The sequence below is a fragment of the Lolium rigidum genome, chromosome 3 (genome assembly GCF_022539505.1).
Source record: "Lolium rigidum isolate FL_2022 chromosome 3, APGP_CSIRO_Lrig_0.1, whole genome shotgun sequence".
NCBI classification, from domain to species: domain Eukaryota; kingdom Viridiplantae; phylum Streptophyta; class Magnoliopsida; order Poales; family Poaceae; genus Lolium; species Lolium rigidum.
In genome coordinates, this window is record NC_061510.1 from 171,623,038 (window position 1) to 171,647,815 (window position 24,778).

General features: G+C 44.0%; 2 protein-coding genes and 1 long non-coding RNA gene across 3 annotated transcripts; 2 read left to right on the forward strand and 1 right to left on the reverse strand.

Moving 5' to 3' along the window:
• The first annotated feature begins 627 nt into the window (after window positions 1–627).
• LOC124695818 (alpha-N-acetylglucosaminidase-like) lies at window positions 628–9,539 on the forward strand. The gene is made up of 19 exons (XM_047228631.1): window positions 628–849; window positions 956–1,032; window positions 1,399–1,610; window positions 2,076–2,197; window positions 2,850–2,935; window positions 3,438–3,532; window positions 3,803–3,884; window positions 4,559–4,665; window positions 4,834–4,864; window positions 5,191–5,308; window positions 5,685–5,735; window positions 6,018–6,127; window positions 6,209–6,311; window positions 6,440–6,538; window positions 7,040–7,150; window positions 7,237–7,469; window positions 8,180–8,417; window positions 8,541–8,619; window positions 9,056–9,539. The coding sequence occupies exons 1-19, from the start codon at window positions 628–630 to the stop codon at window positions 9,289–9,291; spliced, it is 2,412 nt and encodes an 803-aa protein (XP_047084587.1). The 3' UTR covers window positions 9,292–9,539.
• Window positions 9,540–15,294: 5,755 nt separating this feature from the next.
• LOC124698856 lies at window positions 15,295–15,872 on the reverse strand. Its single transcript, XR_007001142.1, has 3 exons — window positions 15,816–15,872; window positions 15,506–15,568; window positions 15,295–15,344 (listed from the first exon to the last, which is right to left on the reverse strand). It is a non-coding gene; the product is annotated as an uncharacterized LOC124698856 (long non-coding RNA).
• A 2,925-nt stretch (window positions 15,873–18,797) lies between these two features.
• LOC124698643 (XIAP-associated factor 1-like) lies at window positions 18,798–23,643 on the forward strand. The gene is made up of 5 exons (XM_047231114.1): window positions 18,798–18,882; window positions 19,696–19,831; window positions 22,403–22,540; window positions 22,633–22,754; window positions 23,207–23,643. The coding sequence occupies exons 1-5, from the start codon at window positions 18,815–18,817 to the stop codon at window positions 23,367–23,369; spliced, it is 627 nt and encodes a 208-aa protein (XP_047087070.1). The 5' UTR covers window positions 18,798–18,814; the 3' UTR covers window positions 23,370–23,643.
• Window positions 23,644–24,778: the final 1,135 nt, after the last annotated feature.

Genomic DNA, 24,778 nt, shown 5'->3' on the forward strand with positions numbered 1-24,778 from the left:
TAGCGCTCGAACCATGTAATTAGCGACAGAAATAAGCGCCGGCGTTGGAGGACAGGGCGCTTAGGTAATTATCTGATTTTTTGTATTTATTTTTTCTCACCTAAGCGCCTAACTAAGAGGCTTCCGTTGTACATGTCCTAATCGACCGACGCAAAATTGCTGCTGCGCTGCGTGCTCTCCTCTGTTCGGGTCGTAATATGAAGAAAACAAACTAAGCGTCGCCTCCTCTTTTTGCGTCGACCACACACACGCTAGGAATTTCAACCCTAACTTTCCATCGACTGGGATTACGATCCTGATGCCCGCAGCTAAACGCCCCGTTGTACATGCCCTAACAGAACGCAGTCCAGGTGCGAGATTTCAACGCTAAACATCCACCTGTTAAATAAAAGAAAAATACACACTCTAAACATCGACATCTCAACTGCCTTGGCGTTGGGCACAAGGTCCAAATTACTCTGCTCTGCAACTGGGACTACTCCTACTTATCCAAACCCAAACCGTGGCCCCAGCTGTCAGTCTGACGCGATCATTCTGCCAGATTCCTCACTCCTGCTGCTGCGGCAAAGGCCAAGACTCTGCAAGCAACCGGGCCGGAGCACCGCCGAACCACCAGCCGGATTCGCCATGAGACCGCCGCCGCTTCCGTCTCTCCTCCTGCTCCTCGTCCTCCTCCCGTCGCCGGCGATGTCGGTGGCGGCGGCAGGCCCCGCCACGTGGGAAGCGCTCCGCGCGGCGGCCGGCCGCAGGGCCGCGTCGCCGCTGACGCAGGAGGGGGCAGCCGCCGGGGTACTCCGCCGGCTCCTCCCCTCCCACGCGCCGAGCTTCCGGTTCCAGATCGACCCCAAGGTTGGAGCACGCCAACTCTGAAGACGAGACCTCGCTGTCCGAGTGTCAACTAGCACTACTACTTTGATTCGTGTAATCAGCGCTTGTTTTGCTTTCATCGTCCCAGGGCGGCGTCTGTGGCGAATCCAGCTGCTTCAAGATAAGCAATGTAGATGGCTCGGGCAAAGACGGAGCAGAAATCCTGTACGCTTCTCTTCGTCTCTTCTTTTGCGTGCACAGAATCATTGGCTGCTTTGCAGTTTCCAAATTTAGAGAAAAAGTGGAGCTATGTTTATATTAGTTAGTGGTTGTGATTGTCATTGTCATTCTAGGATTGGTTAGGGTGGCTTCGAAATGATCTCTACCTTGTGTGCTTTACCTTTAGTTTGATGTTCTGATGAGCTTAATAGCAACCTGCGCTTAATCAAATGTTGGTCAAATTTCAAAGCATTTCCCTAAAAAAAGAAGGGTCAAAGTGTGTTCAACTCTTTGGTTCTTCAACTGAGCATGGAGAGATGAGTGGAGTGACAATTCGTCAGGATGCACCTGCTAAAATTTCATGGTGTCCAGGATCCAGGGTACCACCGCTGTTGAGCTTGCATCTGGACTCCATTGGTACCTCAAATACTCATGTGGGGTGCACATTTCGTGGGACAAGACTGGTGGTGCACAACTGGCGTCAGTCCCTCCGCCTGGGTCTCTGCCACGGGTGAAGGAGACAGGAGTGAAGATCGAGCGCCCAGTTCCATGGAACTACTATCAGAATGTCGTCACCTCTAGCTGTGAGTTTCTTGCGTGGTTTAGATTTTTCTCCAGCTCGCATAATCTCTATTTTGTTCATACTTACTCATGTCTTGAACAGCCAGGTTCAAGTCCTTCATTATACATAGACCTCTCCTGTTGATTTACAGATCTATTTCATCACATACTGCTCTTATGAATTACTTCCTTTGTTGCTGATTTCCTGATCGTTTAGGGTACTGGAAACTAAATTCACTATTCAGTTTCTACTAGCATGTCTGTTTGTTTTGATGCAGAAAGCAAGAGAAATATATCTGCTTATGCAGCCACACATGGCAAATTATTTGGTCTAGTACAATTATGTTCTAAGAAGTCTATGTTGCTACATTTTTTCCATATATATGTATTTCATAATTTGGAAATATATATATGAAATCTTGCCAGTTTCCATTCTTTGTTGGATTCCAACATTCTTTTCTGATGAAATTCCTGTAGTATCTCTATAGACTCCTTTGTGTGGTGGGATTGGAGACGGTGGGAAAAAGAAATTGACTGGATGGCACTTCAAGGAATTAACTTGCCTTTAGCATTTACTGGACAGGAAGCTATTTGGCAAAAGGTTTTTAAGGTAGTGTGATGGGCACCTATAACTCTGAAATGTTTTCTCAGAATTCGGAGCTTACTTTTGTTACTGTACATGATTCAACTAGTTCGTTGGCTCTAGTACATGATTCAACTAGATGTTCAAATCTGAGCGAAAGCTGGACCAGCCAAAAACTCATCTTCGTTCAGCTTCCTGACTTGGCCTGGCCTGGTCATTTAAGCTGGTTCAGTCCAATAGGTGGTGCCTGTCTTTTTTTTTTTTTGCTTGTGTCTACAATGTGGAACTACAATTAGAATTGAATGCTCCTGCAGAAGAATAGTAAATTGGATAATCATTTACCTTTATTTAGTGTCTACCACTCTATTTGGGAATTGGCATAGCAGCTTGATAAGTGCCAACGTTCATACCTTTCATATATAATCTTACATCAACTTTTCTGCAAAAAATAGAAAACTTATATGTACATAATGTAGCTACTCAACACAATTCTTACGGTTGCTGGCCAGTTTGGAACCTTCAAACATAACATACCTTAAATTTATCTTTTGTTAAGACCACTATTTTTATTTTTTCCCTTCTATATCATAGTGGAATTAACTATGATCTTATTTTGCAGTCTACTCTTTAATATTATTGTTGCATTTGAGCCCTTGTTGACTATTTAATTCTATTACAGAGTTTTAATGTCACTGACAGTGATTTGGATGAGTTTTTCGGCGGACCAGCTTTCCTTGCTTGGGCTAGAATGGGGAACTTGCATGCGTAAGTGAAAACTAAATTTATTAGAGATGAATTAATCGAAATTTTAGATGAATCACAATATTACGACATAAATAAGGATGTATTGTCTCTGTGTTAGCATTTTGGTGATTAGCTCAAACAGGATAAATAGTGGTGTTATGTGTTTTTTTTAGCAACCAGTATAGCATAACCATCTGGAATCAATATCCTTTTGTCCATTGTTTGGATTCAGTTCAAGACGATCCTCTTCATGTTGCTAAATTAGATAGTCATGAATACTTTACTTGAAAAGGCCTTCGTTTTACTTGAATATTTTCTTGTTGCACGTGTGTTTTTTGAATGACAGATAATGAAATAATTTATATCACATTCCCCTAGGCTTAGTGCACTGTTTCGAACATTGTGTCTTTAACTCTTTATTTGCATGTTACACTTGGAATGTGTTGTACATGGGAATCATTCGATAGTGTAGATTAGATGGTTTACTGTAAACACTTCATAATTTTTTGAAACCATTTCTTAGATGGGGTGGACCACTTTCACAAAATTGGTTGGATCAACAATTGGCACTTCAGAAGAAAATATTGTCTCGTATGATTGAGCTTGGAATGGTCCCAGGTATGTTTCTTTTACAGCAATCACCTTTTGTTGTCTTCCCTATTTAGTGCTTATGCTAGTGAAACCTTAGACATGCCATCCGAGATTAGTTATTCTTCTATCACTGAAGTCTTCTCACACTTTTATTATTGCCATCTACTTCTAATTTTTAAAGCATGGTTTCTGAGCTTCAGTTGACATAAGAATAAATTATTCTATTGGTGTCTTGTTGGTATAACACACTAAATATTTTCTTTAGATTGTATACTTACAATACATTACCATTTTCAGTTCTGCCATCATTCTCAGGAAATGTACCAGTCGTGTTTAGAAAGTTGTTTCCATCTGCCAGCATAACCAGACTCGGTGACTGGTAATACACACTGTCATGTGCTGCTGATATTCTAGAAATTTCGTTCCGTACTCAGTTTGTTGTGGGAGAGGATTTTCACTAGCCATACACAAAGGATTTTCCTTCAGTTTGTTGTAATTGAAGAAGTTACTGAATTGTTATTTTTGTTGCTATTTTTTGTTATCGCTCAAAAATATATGTGGTTACAATGGAACAAAAAGTCCTGCTTTGGTGCCGATACATTCATGATGTATCTTGCAAGTAATTCCAGTGTTAAGTAGTATTAGAACATTTGAGACAGATAACTGTTTTGTTAAATTGTACTCCCTCCGTTCTCTTTTAATTGACTCGGATTTAGTACAAAGTTGTACTAAATCCGAGTCAATTAAAAAGGAACGGAGGGAGTAACAGCTATGAACTTGCCCTTTCCATTTGACTTAGTTGCCATTATTTGGGGCTATGGACACAGTTTCTCATAAGATGCTTAGTTAAGGGGCAACTTTGCCTGAAAAAATAGCTTGGAATTATATGATAGTTATATCCTTATTCTTGCAAATAAAAAGTGCACAAAAATGAACTTCACAGTACATTCTAATGATCCAGAAGACTAGAGCTATCAAATCAGCATGTACTGACAGTATTGTGTCTGATTTTACGCAACAAATTATTAGTTGACTCACATTCCTCTGCTTCAGGAACACTGTTGATGCTGATCCTAGGTGGTGCTGCACTTATATTCTTGATCCTTCGGATGCATTGTTTATTGATGTGGGACAGGCTTTTATCAAGCAACAAATAAAGGGTCTGCATTTCTTTCAGCACCGGAGTTGATTTGGTCCAATTTAATGCAGCTGTTTCCCCTGTAGCTTCATAAAACTGCTGAATGAAATAACTTAAGCGCACCTTTTATGTATGCTTTTAACCTGTACATGGGGTTCTTATGTTTTTTCATCTTTTTGGATACATGCAGAATATGGTGACATCACCAGCATCTACAATTGGTAATTCTGCCTAATCTGCTTTTCTGAGATATTTTGACAGTGTGCCGCATGACTATTTCTTGTTGTTGCTTGTTGGATTACACGGTTCGGATACAATATACTACCATAGCATTTTGAGATTAAAACTTGGGAACATTTTATCATCAGTTAGTCCACCAACACATTCATTTTTGGTCCAATATACCTGACATTTATTAACATGTTCACCTGTTTGGCATTCTATTTATATATGGTATTTATGTTCCTTACTTGCTTTGGCTTTTTAGTTTATACAGAAGGTGCACTTTGCATACTTTACAAATTACAATCAGAGTTGTTGCTTTCAGTGACACATTCAATGAGAATACACCACCGACAAATGAACCGGCATATATTTCATCACTTGGTTCTGCTATTTATGAAGCAATGTCAAGAGGTAACAAGGATGCAGTGTGGTTAATGCAGGTGCGCTTGCACTCTTCTTCGACATTCAAGAATGTTACTTGCCTTACCATATTTTACTGCTATTGTTTGCCTTTATCTCTCAAGTCTCAACTATGTGTGTTATGGAGACTCTATAAATTAAGAGGATATCTCATGCATTTGTTATCAATTTAAAGTACAGAGCACTTGCCCCACAAGCCCCGTTCATATACCCATGTCCCAGTTTGTAGAAAAGTTAAACAAAGTGATGATAAATTTTGTCCTATGATTGACCAGTGAAAACTCACTTACTCCAAGCCACAGTTTGCACTTTATAACAGACATGATTTTCATGAGCACAAAATTGGCTAATTTGAAATGAGTACTGTAATCTCCTAATCTCCTTTACTTCATTTAGGGTTGGTTATTCTACTCAGATGCAGCTTTCTGGAAGGAGCCTCAAATGAAAGTAAGTTCTTATTTTGGCTTTGATTTTATGTATCTTGAGCACTGACAGAAATGAGGTTACTTGTAAAATAAAGGTTAATGCATACCTTAGTTTTAACCTGCAGCAGGAAAGTGTATGCATACATTTAAGCTCTAATGAAAACAAAGTAGAAAATCTTGTAAATAATAATATGCACATCTGTATGCACATCAATGGGGAAAGAACATGCACATGTTAGTTTTGGTATGTAAAGCGACTGCCTATCCTTTGGATGTGGATAATATTTGCTTCGTTTTCTTGCAGGCACTACTTCATTCTGTTCCAATTGGTAAAATGATGGTCCTTGATTTATTTGCCGATGTCAAGCCCATATGGCAAATGTCCTCTCAATTCTATGGTGTACCATACATCTGGTATGTCCCACTCTCTATCTCTCAAGAATACATTGTATCAACCAGGTTAAGTAGTGAACTAATGAATATTGCTTAAAGTAGGTGCATGTTACACAACTTTGGTGGTAATATTGAAATGTATGGAGTACTAGATTCAATTTCATCCGGCCCTATTGATGCACGTACAAGCCACAATTCAACAATGGTACACTTTACTTTCATATCTTATGTATATTTACTAACAGTATGAGTCTCCTTTGCTTTTTCCCTAGAAAAGCACATTTTATTGTTTTCTCTGATGGGGTACTTATAGTTAACCCTTCTCTTATTTAGGTTGGTGTTGGCATGTGCATGGAGGGAATAGAGCATAATCCAGTTGTTTTTGATCTTATGTCTGAAATGGCATTCCGTAGTCAAAAGGTTAAAGTTGAGGTAAGCATTAGAAATATGCATGGTCCCTGGTGTGTCGTAAATTATGGTTTACTCCTCTTATGTCATTCCTTCTAGACAAAGCTTTTAACTTTATGTAGTAGAGTGTTAATGTGAATTTGTGTGTTAATGCATAAGGTTTTAACTTGAAAGATTAAGTTATAATTAATATGGTAGGGAGTTAGATTCTGCTAAGGCTTTCCCTATGTTCTTATAATTTATTGATGTTTTTATATCTACAAGGTCAATGTTGACAGGTGTTACAATTTTTTTTACAAAGAACATCATATTGTTATTTAATTATTAGTTATTCCTAGGTAGAAATCTTTTACTCGTTCATGTGAACAGGCGGTGAATAAGACACAAACTGTTGTACATATCAGTGTTATAGTGTCCATATCTTTCTTTTATTGAAACTTGCCAGCTTTGCTGCTGCTTTGATTCTGTCTATATTCCCATTTGCTGAAGTTCTTGATTACCTTCTAATCTATGTCTACCGTCCAGGATTGGTTAAAAACATACTCCTATAGACGATATGGTCAATCAAATGTCAAAATACAGAAAGCTTGGGGAATCCTGTATCATACGATATACAATTGCACAGATGGAATTGCGGTTCGATTTCATCCAGATGCTACTTTGTTGTAACCGTACAGTGCTTTTTGACATATTCATATATCCTTTCCATATTTTAATTGCAGGATCATAATAAGGACTACATTGTTGAATTCCCAGACATGAGTCCAAGTTCTTTCAGCTCCCAGTTTTCGAAACAAAGTATCTCACCTGCGAGGAAACATCCAAGGTTCTTCTTAAGTGAGATCTCTGCAAGCCTGCCACAACCACATCTATGGTATTCTACAAAGGAGGCTGTCAAAGCCCTTGAACTATTTATTAATGCAGGCAATGATCTTTCAAAAAGTCTCACGTTTAGGTACGTCTCATCCTAATCATTGATTCTTCAAGTGTACGGATGGCATGTATCCTCATTCTAATGGCATGATCCTTTAAACTTCTCGTATCAATTTTTTTTAAGTGCCATTGTCAGCTCTATAAAAGAATAAACTGGTGATTTCTAAACAACCAACTCTTTTGGAAATTATTAAATGTTGTGGCATTCGGCCTGTTCATCTGGATTCATGTAGATCATATCAACTATATGCACGAAACAGGGGTAAATTTTAGTTCATTCCTGGGAGAGTCGCTAAGAAGTGACAAAGAAGGTTTTCCTAAATGATGTTCCCATCACATAGGGTTACCAGAATTAACTGAAACCATACGATATTTCGAAAATACTTTTGTTATACCCTTACAGGATCCAAAATTCTACCTCTATACCCAGTAAAAGAGACGACGTGCCATTTGTATTGGTTCCTTGCTATTTGATATCATACACGTTTTCCATAGCTTGCTTGCGTCCATGCTTTAGCTTGTTTTGATTCATATCAAATGATCAAGGCACAAGTGGGGCTTCAATAAAAATAGAGCAAGCCAGACACAAAAACTTGAATATAGTCTTTAACAAGAAATAGCTACATGTTACAGTTATGGTCATGGTTCATGACTCCTTACTAAATAAGATAACTTCTGTGACGCCATGATCTCCTTCTAACTGATAAGTATTAATTGTAACTGTTATCTCAGGTACGACCTTGTTGATCAGACAAGGCAGGCGCTCTCAAAATTAGCAAATAAAGTGTACCTTGATGCTATGAACTCTTACCAAATGAAGGATTCAAGTGGTTTGAACTTCCATACAAAGAAATTTCTCGAACTCGTTGTGGATATTGATACACTACTAGCTTCCGATGATAATTTCCTGCTGGGCCCTTGGTTGGAAAGTGCAAAAAGCCTTGGTATGACTGAAGATGAACGCACACAGGTTGGGTTTCTTTCACACAATTTATCTAGCGTCTAGATCCTGGAAATCGATCTTTTTTTCTTTTATCATGGACTGGATCAATCATTTTCTCTTATTATGGACTGAATCCAACTATTTTATCAGTACGAGTGGAATGCTAGAACACAGGTGACAATGTGGTATGACGTCACAAAGAGCGAGCAGAGCAAACTACATGACTACGGTGAGATGGACATGATCACTTTTTTATCCTTTTGGCTCTCTTTTACTTTGCCAAACGTTTTGCTCTTATTTTCAATTACAAAAGATAGCACTACCTCTATTCATGAATAGATATATTAGGTTTCTCAAAATTTAGATGTACTTACATGACCTACTATTCATATAAATATGGACGACATATAAAGTAGTACTACCCCTATTCATGAATAGATAGTACACCCTCAGTCCCATGAAAGTTGTCAAAATTTGGATGTATCTAGACACCAAAAAGCATCTAGATATATCCAAATTTTGACAAATCTCAAACAAGTTTCATGAGACGGAGGGAGTACTTCAATTTGGAAGTAGACAAGTTCAGCTATCCATACGAATGGGACAGCTATCCACCTCTGCGTTACTAACTGCCCACTTTGTGTTTCAAATTCTCATTGCCGCAGCCAATAAATTCTGGAGTGGGCTGCTGAAGAGCTACTACCTTCCAAGGGCGTCGAAATACTTCGCCCGCTTGTCGAGAAGCCTGCAAGAGAACCGGAGTTTCCAACTGGAGGAATGGAGGCGAGACTGGATCTCGTACTCCAACGAATGGCAGTCAGCGAAGGATCTGTACCCTGTAAAAGCCACGGGTGATGCTTTGGCGATCTCCAGGTCACTATTCGCAAAGTACTTGGGGTAGCTGTGGCCACGCACCGCACCTCTAAGGCGCATGTGTTCGTTGTGGAGCAAAATAATTGTTGTTCTCGTTAGACGTGAAGAGTGGACCTGAGCTGTAACTTCGTAGTTCTGCTCTTGACTCCGCGATTAGTCTCGTCAACTTCATGCCCCCAAAGATTTGTAACGTTCTACTGGAAAGACCTTCTACACTGGGGTACTGTACATCGATCTCTGCAACCGTTTTATAATAATGTCAGTCACAAAATTGCACATCTTTGATGTGATGTTTCGATCCTAAACACCAAAATTGCTCTCCTTCTCATTTACAGGTGCAGAGAAGTCGCATTGACGTCGAGACTCGTGTGCCCAACTGCCCATCTTTCAGTTTCTGCCGCTTGGCTCGTGCTGCAATGTTTTGGTTGGATCTAACAACACAACTGTCAGTTTAGGTGGTAGGGTGATGGTAAGAGCATCTCTAAAACCGAGCTCGTAAACACGCGAACTGAAAGCACCCGAGTTCAGTTCACCGAACTCGTGTTTACGGGTCGGAAAATTGCTGCGCTAAACATAGCCCATAAATCAAAATTGTAAAACAAAATATTCCGTTTTACATTTTTGGTTTACGGGCTCTATTCTGCGTTGGGCCAGCAACATCCAAACCCGTAAAAGTAGGGATTTTCATAGAGTTCATAAACATCAACATACAACAATTGATCAATCATAATTAATTAAATAATCATTCAAATTATTGCAACAGATAAACAAATGTCTCAACCAAATTACAACAGTTTTAAAGCAATAAAACAAATGAACAAATGTCTCAGCCAAATTACAACAGTTTTTAAATAATCAAACAAATGAACAAATGTCTCAACAATGATACATCTCACACATAAATGAATGGAATGGTAGGATCATAGGCGACGACCATGTCGCTGCCAGTAGTGCCTTTTGAGATCATAAACGAGCTGAGCATGGTATTGGCATTCTCAATCTGCCGATGCGTTTCAAGGAAAGCTTCATGCGATCGGGATTCCGTTGGGGTTGCACTCAGGTGCCAACGTTGTCATAGAAGCAGGGCAGGCTTAACCCTCTTTCATCCTCGATGATCATGTTGTGAAGAATCACACAACATGTCATGATGTTCACAAGGTTTTTTTTGTCCCAAAACCGAGCTGGACCCCGAACAATGGTAAACCTTGCTTGCAAAGCACCAAAAGATCTCTCAATGTCTTTGCGAGCTGCTTCTCGAGGTTTGGCAAATTCAGCTACTATTTTGTCTTGGGGATGCTTCACAGACTTCACAAAGATTGCCCAATGCGGATAGATGCCATCGGCTAGATATCATCCTATTGTATATTCATTATTCATGACCTTTGTAATTTCAAGTAGGTGCTTCCCCATTTGCTAGTTTTGCAAATAAAGAGGATCTTTGCAGCATGTTGATGTCATTGAGTGTTCCCGGCAAACCAAAAAAACAATGTCAAATCCATAAATCTTGTGATGCGACGGCCTCAAGTACAATGGTAGCATCTTTGCTCTTCCCACAGATTGTCCATGCCATGCCTTGGGACAATTCTTCCATGCCTAATGCATACAATTAAGACTACCAAGCATTCCAGGCCAACCTCTTTTCTCATTGATCTCCATCAATCTTTTTGTGTATCCTCATTGGGAGCTCGAAGATAGGTTGGCCTAAACAACTTGATAATCATGCGAGCAAACCTACGTAGGGACTCTGTGGTTGTGTCTTCACCAATTCGAAGATACTCATCGGTGTAATCTGCAGGGATGCCATACGCAATCACCCACATGGCAGCCGAGATTTTTTGAAAGGGGCTGAAACCCATCACGCCGGCAACATTTCTACTTTGCTTGAAGTAATTTGAGTTGGCTTCGCAGGCCTTCACGATTGTAACGAACAAACTATGGTGCATGTGGTACCTCCTACGGAATAGATGCGGCGGATAGGTAGGTGCCTCGGTGAAGTAGTCCTCCATCAATTGCTCGTGGCCGAGGAGGCGATTCCGTTGGATGTGGTCCTGGTCAATCATTGAGCCGCGCCTCCGGTTCAGCAGCTGCGCACGGTCCTCCAGCTCCTTGACTGAGAGAAGGAGGATGGTGGCCTCTACCTCGTCGTCCTGGAGCAGCTCGTCGAGGTCGGAATCGTCTGAGCTCGACGAATCAGACAGATCGACATCGATGAACTCATCGGCGGAGCTCATCCTCGATTCGGCCGGCGCGGCGGCGGTTGCACCCGGAGCTGGGCGAGGAACCGCGGGCGGGATGCAGGGCGACCTACGCTAGCTCCGGGATGCCAGGCTCGGCCGAATCGGGCGGTCCGACGGTGGGGGCGGCGGAGTGTGTTGGCGGCGCGGGGAGGAGGGAGAGAGTGAGTGGTTGCGTTAGGTGAAATTTCAGCGCGCCCTAGATATGGATCCACCGTTTGGTTCGCTCATCCGCCCCCTGCAAATACATGCTAAATTGGGTTCGGTCTCGGCCTGAATTTTTTTTTGCCTCGTTTAGGCCCCGTTCGTTTTCAAGGGATTGAATCCAAAGCTGGATCTGATCCAGGCAGGGATTTGGTTGATCCAGAGTTGTCACCCAATCCCTTCTAATCTTATTTTCCTGAGCCCTTCTAATCCATATCTTCAAAAACGTATTCGGTTAGGCCTCTTCCTGTGCATGGATTGAAGCACGGGATGGCCATCAAGGTCGATGTCTCGTGCCCTTTGATCGCTCCCTCAGAGTCCCTCCCGTCGTGGAAATTCTTCCATGGGCCTGTTGGGGATGAAAAAAATCCAGATCAAATTAATACAAAAAGACGGGATTAGTCGGGCCTATAATACCGTTCGGGTGTAACCGAACACTACAATTCTGCTGGTCTGGAAAAATCAACTCGCGGGGCTGGGCATCCAGGACCACGCCCTAATCCAGATCAATCCCTACCACACGGGGAGTAAACGAACGAGGCCTTAAGGTGACTGGTCGGGGCCGTATTTTAGGCCTTTTATGGGTTCTAACAAAGTACAGGTTGCTCATGCTGGCGAGTGTGACACCCCTCGCCTATTGTTAGGATGAGGCTGAGAGAGTTTGTTGGTTTGTATAGTTGGTTAGGAAGTTGCATGTGTTGGGTGTTATTCTCTTGATGTTTTGGTATTGTTATAATGTTTTTTTTTTGCCTGGTTTTTTGTTAATTAACTAGGCATCTTTTTTAATTAATAGGTTGGCCCAAAGCTTTTGCCGTATTTTTTTCTTTTAAATTTCACCACCGCTCCGGCTTTCAACCCTGCCTACCATGTTCTCTTTGTCGACGGTGGTCACCTTGCCCTTTCCAGCAGCGGCCTTAGTGTATTTGAAGTTTCAATTCTTCTAACTGTCGGTGTCTTCCACTTTCAAGGTCAACTTGGCACATTGTTTCATTCACCATCTTCGTCGTTGCCTAGCAACATAAACCTCTCTGCTAGCTCCATCTCTGTTGTTGCCACTGCATTGTTGGCGACTTTGCTTTGGAGCTCCGATGTGTTCACCTTCGCCGTGGGTTGAGAAGAGGAATTATGCAGCTCCACAAGTACGGGTGCTCGAGGAATGGTTTCACGACGCAAGAAGTCTGCACACCTTTATAGACTACCTTGGGGTTTTTTGTTTGAAGAAATTTCATAGGAACTTTGGAGGTTCTATTCCTTACTGACTTTTTGTGTGTCCGAAACTTGTTTGTTTTGTTTAATGAAGCCCGTTGCAATTTTCTCTATGGTCTGTTTTGCATGCAATCCTATTGGAAATTTTCCATGACTCAAATTTTTTTCCATTATTTCTATGATAACTATGTCGTGCACCTAATCAATTAGGGTCAACTTGGTTCAAAGCATTACAGAAACACAGTACAATGAATAACTTGGATGTCATGCCATGTAGAATCCACAGTAACTAAAAACACAAAACATATGCTATAAGTTGTTTGATTACACAAGAGGAAAGTGCAAAAAAACCCTAAACGGCTAGGTGGAGGGTGCGAGAACAAAACTTTTGGGCCGGCAAGGATGATGCTAGGGGAGGCTGTTGCATGGTGGCGTGGCACTTGGTTTGCCAACCAAAGAGCCTCGGTGGGTTGGGTCTTCACAACCTCCGTTGGCTCAACGTTGCTCTCCGCACGCGGTGGCTTTGGTTGCAGCGGTCCGACGGTTCCAAACCATGGCTTGGTCTCGACATGCGGGTCGGCGGCGAGGCTCGTGCTTTGTTCGATGCTTTGGTAAGGATCGAAGTTGGGAGTGGTGCCTCCGTCCGCTTTTGGGAGGATGCCTGGATCGGTGGCCTCACAGCTGCAGCCATCGCCCCTGACCTCATCAACCTCGTCAGGGTGGCCGTACATAGACAACGATCGTTTCAGGAAGGTTTGGCGGGGAATGCGTGGGCTGCGGACATCACCGGTGAGCTATCCGTGGCGGCGGTGGTTCAGTACCTGCACCTTTGGGCTGCCATCGCTCAGGTGCCGTGGAGTGGGACTGGGGAGGATCGGTTCAGCTGGAAGTGGCGCAGTGACAGCCAGTTTTCCTCTAAGTCCCCTTACCGTGTGCTCTGGCACGGTACGTGCGGGCTGCCCGGGGCGACGTTGGTTTGGGATTCTTTCGCGCCCTTGCAATATAAGCTGCATGCGTGGCTGGCAATGCGGCGTCGCTGTTGGATGGCGGATCGAAGGCTGCGCCGCGGCTTGCCCACCCACACGCTATGCCCCCTTTGTAATGTTGTCGATGAAACTCTCGACCACCTCTCGCTCTATTGCTTGTTCGCCCAGGGGGTGTGGTCCGGTTTGGTGGCTCGGCTAGGTCTCCCGGACATCACTCCCGCCGGGGACGACGGCATCAACGACCGGTGGCTCCGGGCGGCCCATCGGTTCCCGCCGGTGGATAGGAAGAAGGCCAACTCGCTTATCATGCTCACCCTGCGCATGCTTTGGCTCGAACGCAAGGCCAGGGTATTCGATGGGAAGATGTCGCCGGTGAATGTTACCTTGAGACTAGTCCTTGAGGAGTGGAGGATCTGGTGTGAGTGTAGAGGCAGGCGGCTTAGAGATGTTCACTAGCTCTGGCCTTGTTAGTTAGGCCGGTATGTGTGGTGGCCTCTATCCGTTTGTATGGACATCTTGGTCCGCTTCTTTATGCTTAATACAATGACACGCAGATCTCATGTGGGTTTTTCTATAAAAAAAAAAGAACAAAACGTTGCTCCTAGACCGCCTAATCTGGAGAAAGGGATGAACTGTGTCGTTATACTAGATGATACCCCGCGCGTTGCTGCGGTAATCTATGGTACACAACATAATTTATTAAGCACCAATTAGAAACAAATGGAAATCATCATTTTAGTCATGTAACATTACATTTGGAAAATCTATTTTTGGAAAAAAAGAGGATGAGGCCGATATGTAATTCCTAATTGTCATGTATAAAATCCACTTTCCCGAAGCTAAAGGAAAATCGAGAACTACATGTTAAACCGGTGATCACATTGAAGATCCGGGGAATCCAAATTTTGTTAGTTATACATTTGGTAGTGTGAAGTGCCGGTTCCATCTGGAAGTAAAATACATGCATATTTGTCTTGGGCAGAAAGGTAGCAACGTGATACGATATCACAATTCATCTAAAAAGACAGCTGGCGAATGACATGTGAAAAAAATTCTATTACCAGATAGCACATGTGAAGAAGCTATAGGTGGCTAAGTATGTAGGAGGGAGAACACATAATTTTTTTTAACAAATGGACATTATTTGTAAACAATAATATCTGACCATGTAAAGTCATGTAATAGGAGGATTACATATCTTACACGAATCCCTCAAACGACCAAATTACTGTGAGCAAACGAAGTTTGTTGGCCCAATCATATATTTAGTCTGAATATTATAAGAAGCATTAGAGGAATGTTGCCGAAGTTTCAGATGTGTAAACATTAACTGAATGTTATCAGCAACATATCCAGAGGAAGTAAGGATTAGCATGTACCTGAAATCAAAGCTTTCTCGCTGCCACTTGTGTGCCCTTATGTTCTCTCATATTGCTCAATGCTGTATATATCTGTTGCAAATAAAAAAAGAAAATTATTAATGCTATGATATTACAGGCCATACTGGTGTCACAGTTGGTGAAATGGAATTTCATTAACCTGAACAAAGCATATCTTGATCTAGCTGACAGAATTATAATTGAAAAGAGAATTAGAGATACAGGGAATTAACCTGAGGATAGAAGAGAGAAGTTTTTACCCATTTCATGAATTATCTGTTAGGCAATCTAGCCAACTTCAACCGGATGAGTTAAAAACAAAAAAAAAACCCGGATTAGTTCAAACCAATTAGTAAATACTAAATTAATCAAAATAAAATATAGATTGGCTTTGTAAAAGTAAATCCATGTCAACTGATGCCCAGTCGTACATAGCATGTACATTGAAAAGGAAATCAGCATTGCATCACAGGAAAATACATGTGCAGGCAGGATGTCGTTGCCGTAGTGGAGGAAGAAAGAAGCAATCTGCTACTGGCTCACCTTGTTGATGCACTTCACGCGCTCACCTCATTGTGGTGTCTCGGATAATATTGTGGCAGTGAACTCGCAATCTAGCTGACCTGACTCTACGCGCCTGTCTCCGTAACCTGTTCCCTCTACGTCGCCTTTCGTCTTGTCGTGGCGGTCCCCAAGACAACCTCCGTCGTTGATTTAGTTCAAAATCCTATGAGAAAATATGAACACATTCTCAACAGAGAAAACCAACTCTGCGCCAGATCTTGCAATAACAGAGTGGAAAAATATAAGGTCAACCTCAAATCCTATGAATAATTGGCAGGATGAGCTCACTGATGGTTGAGGTTTGGCGACAATGTACATCGCAAGCTGGGGCAGTTTGCCGGTACAGAAAGCCTAGGCGGCTAGCAGGGTGTGAGGATCTCTGAGGTTGCTCATACTTAAATATGGATCAAACAAATAAAAATCCAGAAATAAGATTGGATATGTACCAATAGTAGTCCTCAATTTTAGGCTCATGCGTGTGCAGCAACGAAGGATCAGCAAACAGGAGGGCTTTGGCATCCAAGCTAGTTGTGCAGCACCTGAAAAACTGAAAAGTTGCGATATAGTAAGAAACAATATTCGTAGGGGAGAAGAAAGGAATGAAAGGCTCACCAGATGGAAGAGCATGGCATAGAAACAGGATAAATATAGACGAAGTTCTCATATGCCTCAATTCATCTTCCGTGCAACTGTTCTTCACGGAGATAGTGGGGAAAGGAAGCGGATGCGTCGTCTTTAATGGAGAAGACAAATCCCCAGTGGATCTGTCCTTTGGATACCTGAGCAGCACAGATCGATGGGGGGAGGGTCCGTGCGTGTCGTCCTCACGAGGAAGGGCAGCAGGCGATGGATGTCCGTTCGGGGCTAGCGCCTGGAGGGGAAGGGCGACGCGAGCGTGTTGGTCTGGGCCTCCGTTCGAGGGGCCTCCGTTCGGGCGTGGCTTGGAGGGGAAGGGCGACGGGGCGTGTCCGTTCGGGGTGCCTCCGTTCGGGCGTGGAGTCTAGAGAGGAAGGGCGACGGGGTGTGTCGGGGCGTGTCGGTGTGGCCACAATTTTAAAGCAGTGACGTGGCTCGCTGTGAGACCAGCAAAATGGGGCCAACTATTAAAAAATAGAAGATATGAAAAGCTTAGAGCATCTCCAGCCGCGTCCCCCAAACCGTCCCCCAAACCGCGCCGGATTGAGCGTTTGGGGGACGTGTTTTGTTCGTGCCGCGTTTGGGGGACGTCGCTCCCCAGCCGCGTCCCCCAAACGCCGCCCCCAAACATTTAAAATAATTTTTTTGGCTAGAAAAATACTATTTACTAATATTCAAATCGGTTGAACATAAACAAATTATATATAAAATTCGGAAAAATATAACTAAATACATATAAACTATCTACTTCTTCTTCTTCGCTGATGGCCCCGCCTCGTCGTCGTCATCGCGGTGGCGCTTCCTGCTCGTCACCTCTTCCGACGAGGCGGTGTCGGCGCCCGAAGCGTCGTCGTCGCCGGTGCTCCTCGGTTGCGCCTTGGCGTTGGCCTTGGCCTTGGCCTTGGCCTTGGCGGCCTTCGCCTTGGCGGCCTTCGCCTTGGCGGCCTTGTCCTTGGCCGCCTTCGCCTTCGCACGGGCCACCGCCGCCGCCGCGGCCTCGCTCTCTTCTTCCTCGTCCTCCCAGCCCAGCCATTCCTCCTCGCTCTCTGGCGGCGGGGAATCGTCGCCGGCCGCTCGGCGTCTTGGCTTTGTCCCACCAATGGCGCCGGCCGGCCGGGTTTCCCTCGCTGGAAGTGTCGGACGGGAGCTGGGAGATGTAGCTCATCGTCGCTGGAGCTTGGATGAATGGCGGCGTTCGTACGGGAGCTTGGATGAATGGCGGCGTTCGTACGGGTCTTTTATTGAGCGCGGATGAACGGCGGCGCAGAAGTCGAAGAGAGCGGCGGTTGCTCTTCGAGGAGTCGGCGCTCCATTCCGGCGGGGTTGGCGCGTCGTCGACGCGGTTGCCAATGCGACGGTTCCGCTTCCCGGCAGCCGCACCGTCGCAACGTATGTGGCGGTTGAGCGTCTGAGCCGCTGACGGGTCGGGCCCGCGCCTCCTCGCCTCTCATTTCGTTGTGTCCGGCGTGCCCGGTGCGTCCCCTGTGGGACGTGGACGGGCTCGGGACGCCGGACACCGTATCGGGCCGCGCCGGACAAAAAAGGCCTTTGGGGCGCGCGGCTGGGAACGTTTTTTTGTCCGGCGTGCCCCAAATTCCTTTGGGGAACGGTTTGGGGGACGCGGCTGGAGATGCTCTTAGGGGATAGAACATGCGGGTTAATGGGTAGCGTCAGTAGAGTGTGAAGCTATCCAATTTGAATAGGTCAGGACGTCTCTTTGACTTCTGTCTATGGGCTGATAATTATGCACATTTCAATTAATTTACGTAATCAATAATAAATTACTTGTCACATGGGATTTTCAAACGATGAGAGTTAATTACTAACTGATGATGTCATCAATAAAGAATTCAAAATAATCCATTCTACTAATTGATTTGATTATTTCTATCGTAGCGGCAAGTAGGCCAGTAGCAATTCAGGCGCGCACGGCGCACCGCTGTGTTGGGTACGTGAACGGTTAAACTGGTAGCGTGCCACGCTTGACATGCGCTGCGCGCGCCCTTGCCTCGTTTCATCCTCCACACACAGACAGAGACAGAGACCACACCGGCAGGCAGCACCCGATCTCCTCCGCCCGAGCGTCATAAATTCTCTCCCCTTTCCCGGATCACACAACCTTCTCCGAGTCTCCCCTCCCTTCTCCAGCTCCCCTCCTCCTCCTCACCAAACTCCCCCGACTTCGCCCCCTTCCTCGAGACCTCCGGCCACCCACCCACCTCCCACCTCCGCCGCGCGCCACCCCCGCCGGGCCACCACCACCGCAGCCCTCGCCGCCCCGATCGGGAACCCGACACACAGGAGGAGCCTGCGATCCGCCCGCCCGCCCCGCGACGAGCGCCATGGCAGCAGCGGCCGACGCCGGCTCCGATCCCGCCCCCGCCGTCGCCACCTCCACCTGCGCACACTGGTTCGTGCCCCCCCTGCCCCCGTCCCTCTCCGACGTTAGCTTGCTCCTCTGCGTCCGTGCGTGTCGGTGACGCGATGGGCCTCTACTGTGGTCTCTCTCCTCGTTTTGGATCTGAGCTAGTTTCATCGGCGGTCGTTTCGTTGTCCCCGAGAGACCGGTCGTGTTTTGGATTCTGAACTCTGTATCGCACGAACAGAAGAACTCTCTTGGTGGTGTACATAAAGGATTTTGCACGATTCATGATTATGAGCCGGCCGGATAGGTGACCCATCGGTACCTATAAAAAGTGGTGCCCTGCAACTTATTAAAAAATGTTTGCACTAGCATCCGATGCAGTATTCTTGATGTCCTAGTCCATCTTCTTCCACCATTGTCTAGTCGTACTTGCTATTAATCCACATGGGTAGCTATCGAAATCAATGGAGGGGAAAGCAGGTTGATGCTTACTTTTTTTAGCTTAATCCCCGGAGTGGTTGGAGTAGGTCCGGACAACTGTTGTTTAATCAAGTAATCCATTGTTAGTGTTAGCATAGAAGAACATATCAAACCGTTTGGATTATGATTCCTGACCATTGGTGCTTAGACATTACTGCTGCATTTCTTTATATGACGCCATAGCTGCATTCTATGCTGTTCCCGCCTCTTGGCATCATACTCCAAACGCACGTATACAGGATGAACACAAATGCTAGTTGGTAGAACTATGCAATCAGTAGCTTTTCGTTCCAGAATGCTCCAAACTATGTGTGCAGTTGTAGTTTGATTGAGCTCACAATCTGTTGCCGATTTTAATTTTTGCATCTTCTTCTGCAGCCAGCGAGAAATTCCGTCGTCAAACATTGACTTGCATTCTGTACACTGTGCTCGCAACCTTCAAAAGTGCGACCACTGCGGAGAAATGGTTGCCAGGAAGCTTATGGAGGAACACTACGATGAATATCACGCTCCGGTATGTTTGCGGTCTGGTTCTAAATGCCATGTTTTCAATTTTCAGAAGATTATGCCATAGTGTGCTTTCACTTTGCTGGTGTATATTTCTATATCATAAAAGACATATTTGATTGCGCAATCGGTTCATGTTGGCTACAACAAGTATTTGTAGCTCCCACCTTTGCAGGGTGGCTGCAAGTGATATATTACTTTTTGAGGTAAAAACGGCAGTTGTTCTGCCAATTCATTTGAGTGGGACAGAAAAGTCTGAGGTACAAGTTAGGGAGAAACTTTTTAAAAATAAAAAAATAGGGAAACACAAACAAACAGAATTTCTGCTGGACTACTCGCCCTCCTCAGGCTTCCTCTAGCATCTCCAAATTGATTAGGCTAGATATCCAAGAGCTTGGTGCCAGTCCATTTAGCAAGCAGATTGCCAACCTGCTTTAGAGGAAGAACATGAAAGGACCATATGAGAAGCTGTTTCCATCTCTTAATCACATAGCTGCAAACATCCCCCTGATTCATGCCCCTGACCTGTAAAATATCATCGGTAAGAATGTCCCTGAGCCATAACCACATGAAAATTTTGCATTTAGGGGCTGTTTGGATTGTGCCTATGAGCGCCCTGCCAAATCGGGGCGAGCCAAATTTTTGGCGGAGGTTTTCGCCGCCGCGGGTTGGCCAACGAATTGGCTACAAAACTGAACAGATGACCAAATATTTGGCGCAGATTCAAAATATTGGCTTCCATCCAAACGCTGGCCAACGCTGTGAGTCAACGCCAAAATATAGGCTGGGCAATGTGCGGCTGCAATCCAAACGCACCCTTAGGCTGAGCTTTAGATTTCCAGAGCTTGAAGTAGTCAATGGCCGAAAAAGACCCAAGAAACTGAGACCTGTATGCAGCTGTACAACCCAGAGGCAGTGAATTTCCACTTAATGAGTTCTTCTTCAGTGGTCAAAGGAATGTCCTGGAGATGAATCCACAAACCTGTGAATTCTCTCAGGTGGTCAGCAGAGTTGATACGATGAAGGCCAGTCATCCATTTGTCATCAGTTATTGCCTGAGAAACTGTTAGCCTCTTTAGCCTGGATATCTTGAACAAACTAGGAGCAAGCTCGGCCGGGGCTGCGCCATGTAACCATCTTGACATCCAGAAATTGGCGACATCACCCTTCCTAATCGAGATATTGGTGCAGGCATCAAAGAGTGGCACATCAATAGGATCAGAAGGCACCGATGTCCTAATCCACGGATGGTCTTAGTCTTTCCATTCATACCACTTCCATCGCAGACGAAGGGCTCTGCTAAACCTGCCGAGATCCATAACACCAAGTCCCCCAAGTTATTTTGGACGGCATACCACCTTCCGGTTGACCAAGAAGATACCTTTGTCACCATCGTTTTTGAATTTCCACAGGAAGACCCTCCGTAACTATCTTATCAATCCTTCTAAGAGTCCATTTACGCTGGTGAAACACTGTTAACATATAGGTAGGGATTGTTGACAATACAGAGTTAACAAGAGCTAGCCTCGTAGCAGCATTGAGGTGCTTTCCACGCCATCTTGGCAAACGACTTGCCACCTTGTCGATCATTGGCTGAAGCTCTGCTTTAGTGATCTTCCTGTGATGCAGCGGAAGGCCCAGATATTGGCATAGGAATTGACAGATTGAGACCGGCAACAGATCCAGGATAGGGGTTATATAAGCTAGCACACATCGAATGGGATATAAGATTGGCCTGCAGCCCAGACACCTGACCAAACAGCCTCAAGATCTCTGCCACTTGGTGAATGTCCGAGGGGTTTGGATTCACGAACAATGACGGATCATCCGCATACATATAAACTGGTCCTAAGGCGTGCTGGCAGCAAAGCTACCGGGGACAGAGCAGCCATGCGATCAGCCAGTCGTAGCATCCAATGCAGCGGAGCAAGTGAGATTGTGAGTAACATTCAGCCCTCCTTTGTGCCTAATTTGCCAGCCAGTCCTTCCATTGGCCATGATCCGGGAGGAGGAGCTCCAAATGAGAGATAGTAAGTCCCTCACCTTTGGCTGAAACCCAACCTCTCCATCAGTTCCAGCATATACTCCCAAGACACCGAATCAAAAGCACCCGCAATGTCAAACTTGAGGAAGCAACAATGTTTTATCTTTGCATGAAGTGATTTGATTGTGTATGAAATAAGAAGAGTGGCGGACTTAACCAAAAGAAACTGAAGCTAATCTAACAAGAACCATAAGCTAGTAGTAGATGCGGCAAGTATAGAAACCAAAACTTGTTAGAATCGAAAGTATAGGCAATTTTATTTTTCTTCCAGCGCCATGTGTTAGTTTCTTCTTGCACGTGCAAATTGGATACAAACAATCACACATTTCCTTAGCTTGTTCTCTTTTTCTTGTGTGCAAGTTAGAAAAGCAAATTACTTCTGCTACGATACTTTTATCACATTTGCAATCAGGAGCTAATGCGACATCGCATTCCATAGGAACAAGAGGATTAAAATGCACATATTCGAGAATTGTTATAACAGCTGCTGTTTTTTTTCTGTGCTGTACAATAATCGCATCATATCACATGCAGGTAAATTGCTCTCTTTGCAAAGAAACCTTACAGCGGGAGATGTTGGATCTTCATAAAAGTAAACAGTGCACACAGAGGATGGTTGCGTGTGAATATTGTGAGTACGAATTGCCTGCGGTTGATCTTCATGAACATCAGGTATAGTTTGTCGTTAGCTTTGAAGCTACTTATTTACATAAATTTGTTTGATTCATGTCGATTTGTTCTGATCATAGTAGTTTGAGATACAGGATGTATGTGGCAACCGAACAGAGTTATGTCAAACATGCAAAAAGTATGTTAGACTTCGTGAATGGATAGGGCATGAAATGCAGTGCCAGGTTAACTCAAATGTTTCTGCGGCATCATCAAGGTAAAGACATTCCCTCACGTCCAAAAGAATGCTGAATTTTGTTATTTTGGTATCATGCAATGCATGATCTGTTTTAAAGGTTATTACATACTTTGTTGGCTGTTTATTTTTTGTGAACTTTATTTTTTGCCAAACTATTGTATGCAATCCATTATGTGCAAATATTTTACCTAGATGGATCTATACAAGCTCAATCAATGTAATTCAAAATTTGTTTCTAAAGAATGTAACTCAAAATCAATTCAGTTTGATAGTATTTCTTATTTGGTTAATTTTCCACTCAAGAAGATAGTCTGTCGTAGTAATGGAACATGGATCTCTATAGGTTTTCGAACTTTCCATTTTCCACGATGACTTGTATATATATATATATATATATATAGGAGTATTAATATTCTTACTAGTCAAAATCTGTAGGCCTCTTTATCTGATGAAGATTCTTCAAATTTCAGTGCCAGAACCATTCCAGAGAGAGAAGTGCGGCCTCCTCCACCAGTACGACCAGCGCGCCCGGTGCAAGGTGCACAAAACAAGCGACTTCTCTTCACGATTGCTGTAACTGGAATTGCCGTCATGATCGGATCAATATTATTCCAAAGGGAGGAGAGTTTCTAGGTCTAGTAGCCATGGACATCCCGTGCCTGAGTTGTTTTCAACAGCAGTGTCATAAGAGAATCTCTTGATGTATAATGTTACCCCCATAATCAGTCTCTTGCTTGCTTAAGAGTACAGTTCCAGTCATGGCCTCGAAATAACTGTCCAATTATTTGTTGTTTTCAGTGCTATGTTCAGAAGTCTGAAATGTTTTATATTCATAATACTTTATCGGTTGGACCTTGTTCAATGGACCTAACACAGATCAATGCCACATGCTGTATAAGTTGTCGTATATCAGTGTGTCTAATGTCATACTGCCCAGTCGGTATTGCCGTTCCAGTGAGCAGCTGCTCAGTTCTATACCGCAGTTCTTTTTGGCTTCTCGGCTCAGAGAATAAGCTCAGATCCACAGGAAGTGCTCAGCTCTTACTGCATGTTGGCAGTAATCGGATAACTGTCGGAATAAGTTCATAATTTTTTTTGGACGGGAAGTAAGTTGCTGATACTGTAGTAAGTTGTTGGCGATGAAATGACTTCAGTCCTGTAGCTATTTTGGAACCATGTAAATTGGGCGGATGTTGGTTTCTCAAACATGTGACTTCAGTAATCTTGGCAGGAGCTGCGGCCTGTTCATGAACACGATAACGGTAAAATTTGAAATGATTTTAAGCTTTTGCTTGTCAGGATAAGGTATTCTGGTTTGGTCTAAAAAAAAGATATTCTGGTTTGGTGAGATGGGCGTTAATGTAATGCATCGAGATTCTGCGTGGCAGGTGCACTAATCAAACGCCATTACTGAAACAACCTAACTCCATCTGCTCTTGCTATTTTACATGTGCTGAAAGCCTGAAACGCACCATATAGATCCGATGCTTCATCTAAACTAGTTTTGCACAATCCAAGCACAGTATTGCAGCAGTAAAGTCATACTACTACTATACTTGTTTCCCGGGAAAAAAGGTAACATTACATTTCACATGTGATGAAACACGACACCGAGAATTAAGGACTACTACGCACATTGCTTGTACCAGGCTACACACAGCTCCAAAGCCCATGGACCAGAGACAGGTAAACATTTCCATGCGGCCGCCCATTCATGGCACACTTCTGCAGGGCCTACCATTCTGATATTTCATTTTTGAGATAGGGATGCTTAATTATATATGATGCTGACATTTGTGTCCTGATGGGTTGGCAATATATACTCGTGATGTATCATTGAATCATCACAAGCAGTTGTACAGCTGCATTACCGTGCCATGGGAAATTGGTTAAAACAACTGGTGTGATCTCCTCTGCAGCAGCTGATTCTTGGATATATCGAGATTGGCAGCAGGAGTTGAGCCCATGAGCATTGCAGCATGTGATTCACTGCTCCCTTGTTCAGCAGATTGAATCTGCCTAGATATAAGCAGATTTTACTT

Coding starts and splice junctions, on each gene's coding strand:
- LOC124695818 (XM_047228631.1), top strand. CDS start 628: ATGAGACCGCCGCCGCTTCCGTCTCTCCTCCTGCTCCTCGTCCTCCTC. Junction 6,128..6,208: donor TATGGTGTACCATACATCTG/GTATGTCCCACT, acceptor TGCTTAAAGTAG/GTGCATGTTACACAACTTTG. Junction 6,312..6,439: donor CAAGCCACAATTCAACAATG/GTACACTTTACT, acceptor TCTCTTATTTAG/GTTGGTGTTGGCATGTGCAT.
- LOC124698643 (XM_047231114.1), top strand. CDS start 18,815: ATGGCAGCAGCGGCCGACGCCGGCTCCGATCCCGCCCCCGCCGTCGCC. Junction 18,883..19,695: donor ACCTCCACCTGCGCACACTG/GTTCGTGCCCCC, acceptor CTTCTTCTGCAG/CCAGCGAGAAATTCCGTCGT. Junction 22,541..22,632: donor TTGATCTTCATGAACATCAG/GTATAGTTTGTC, acceptor TTTGAGATACAG/GATGTATGTGGCAACCGAAC.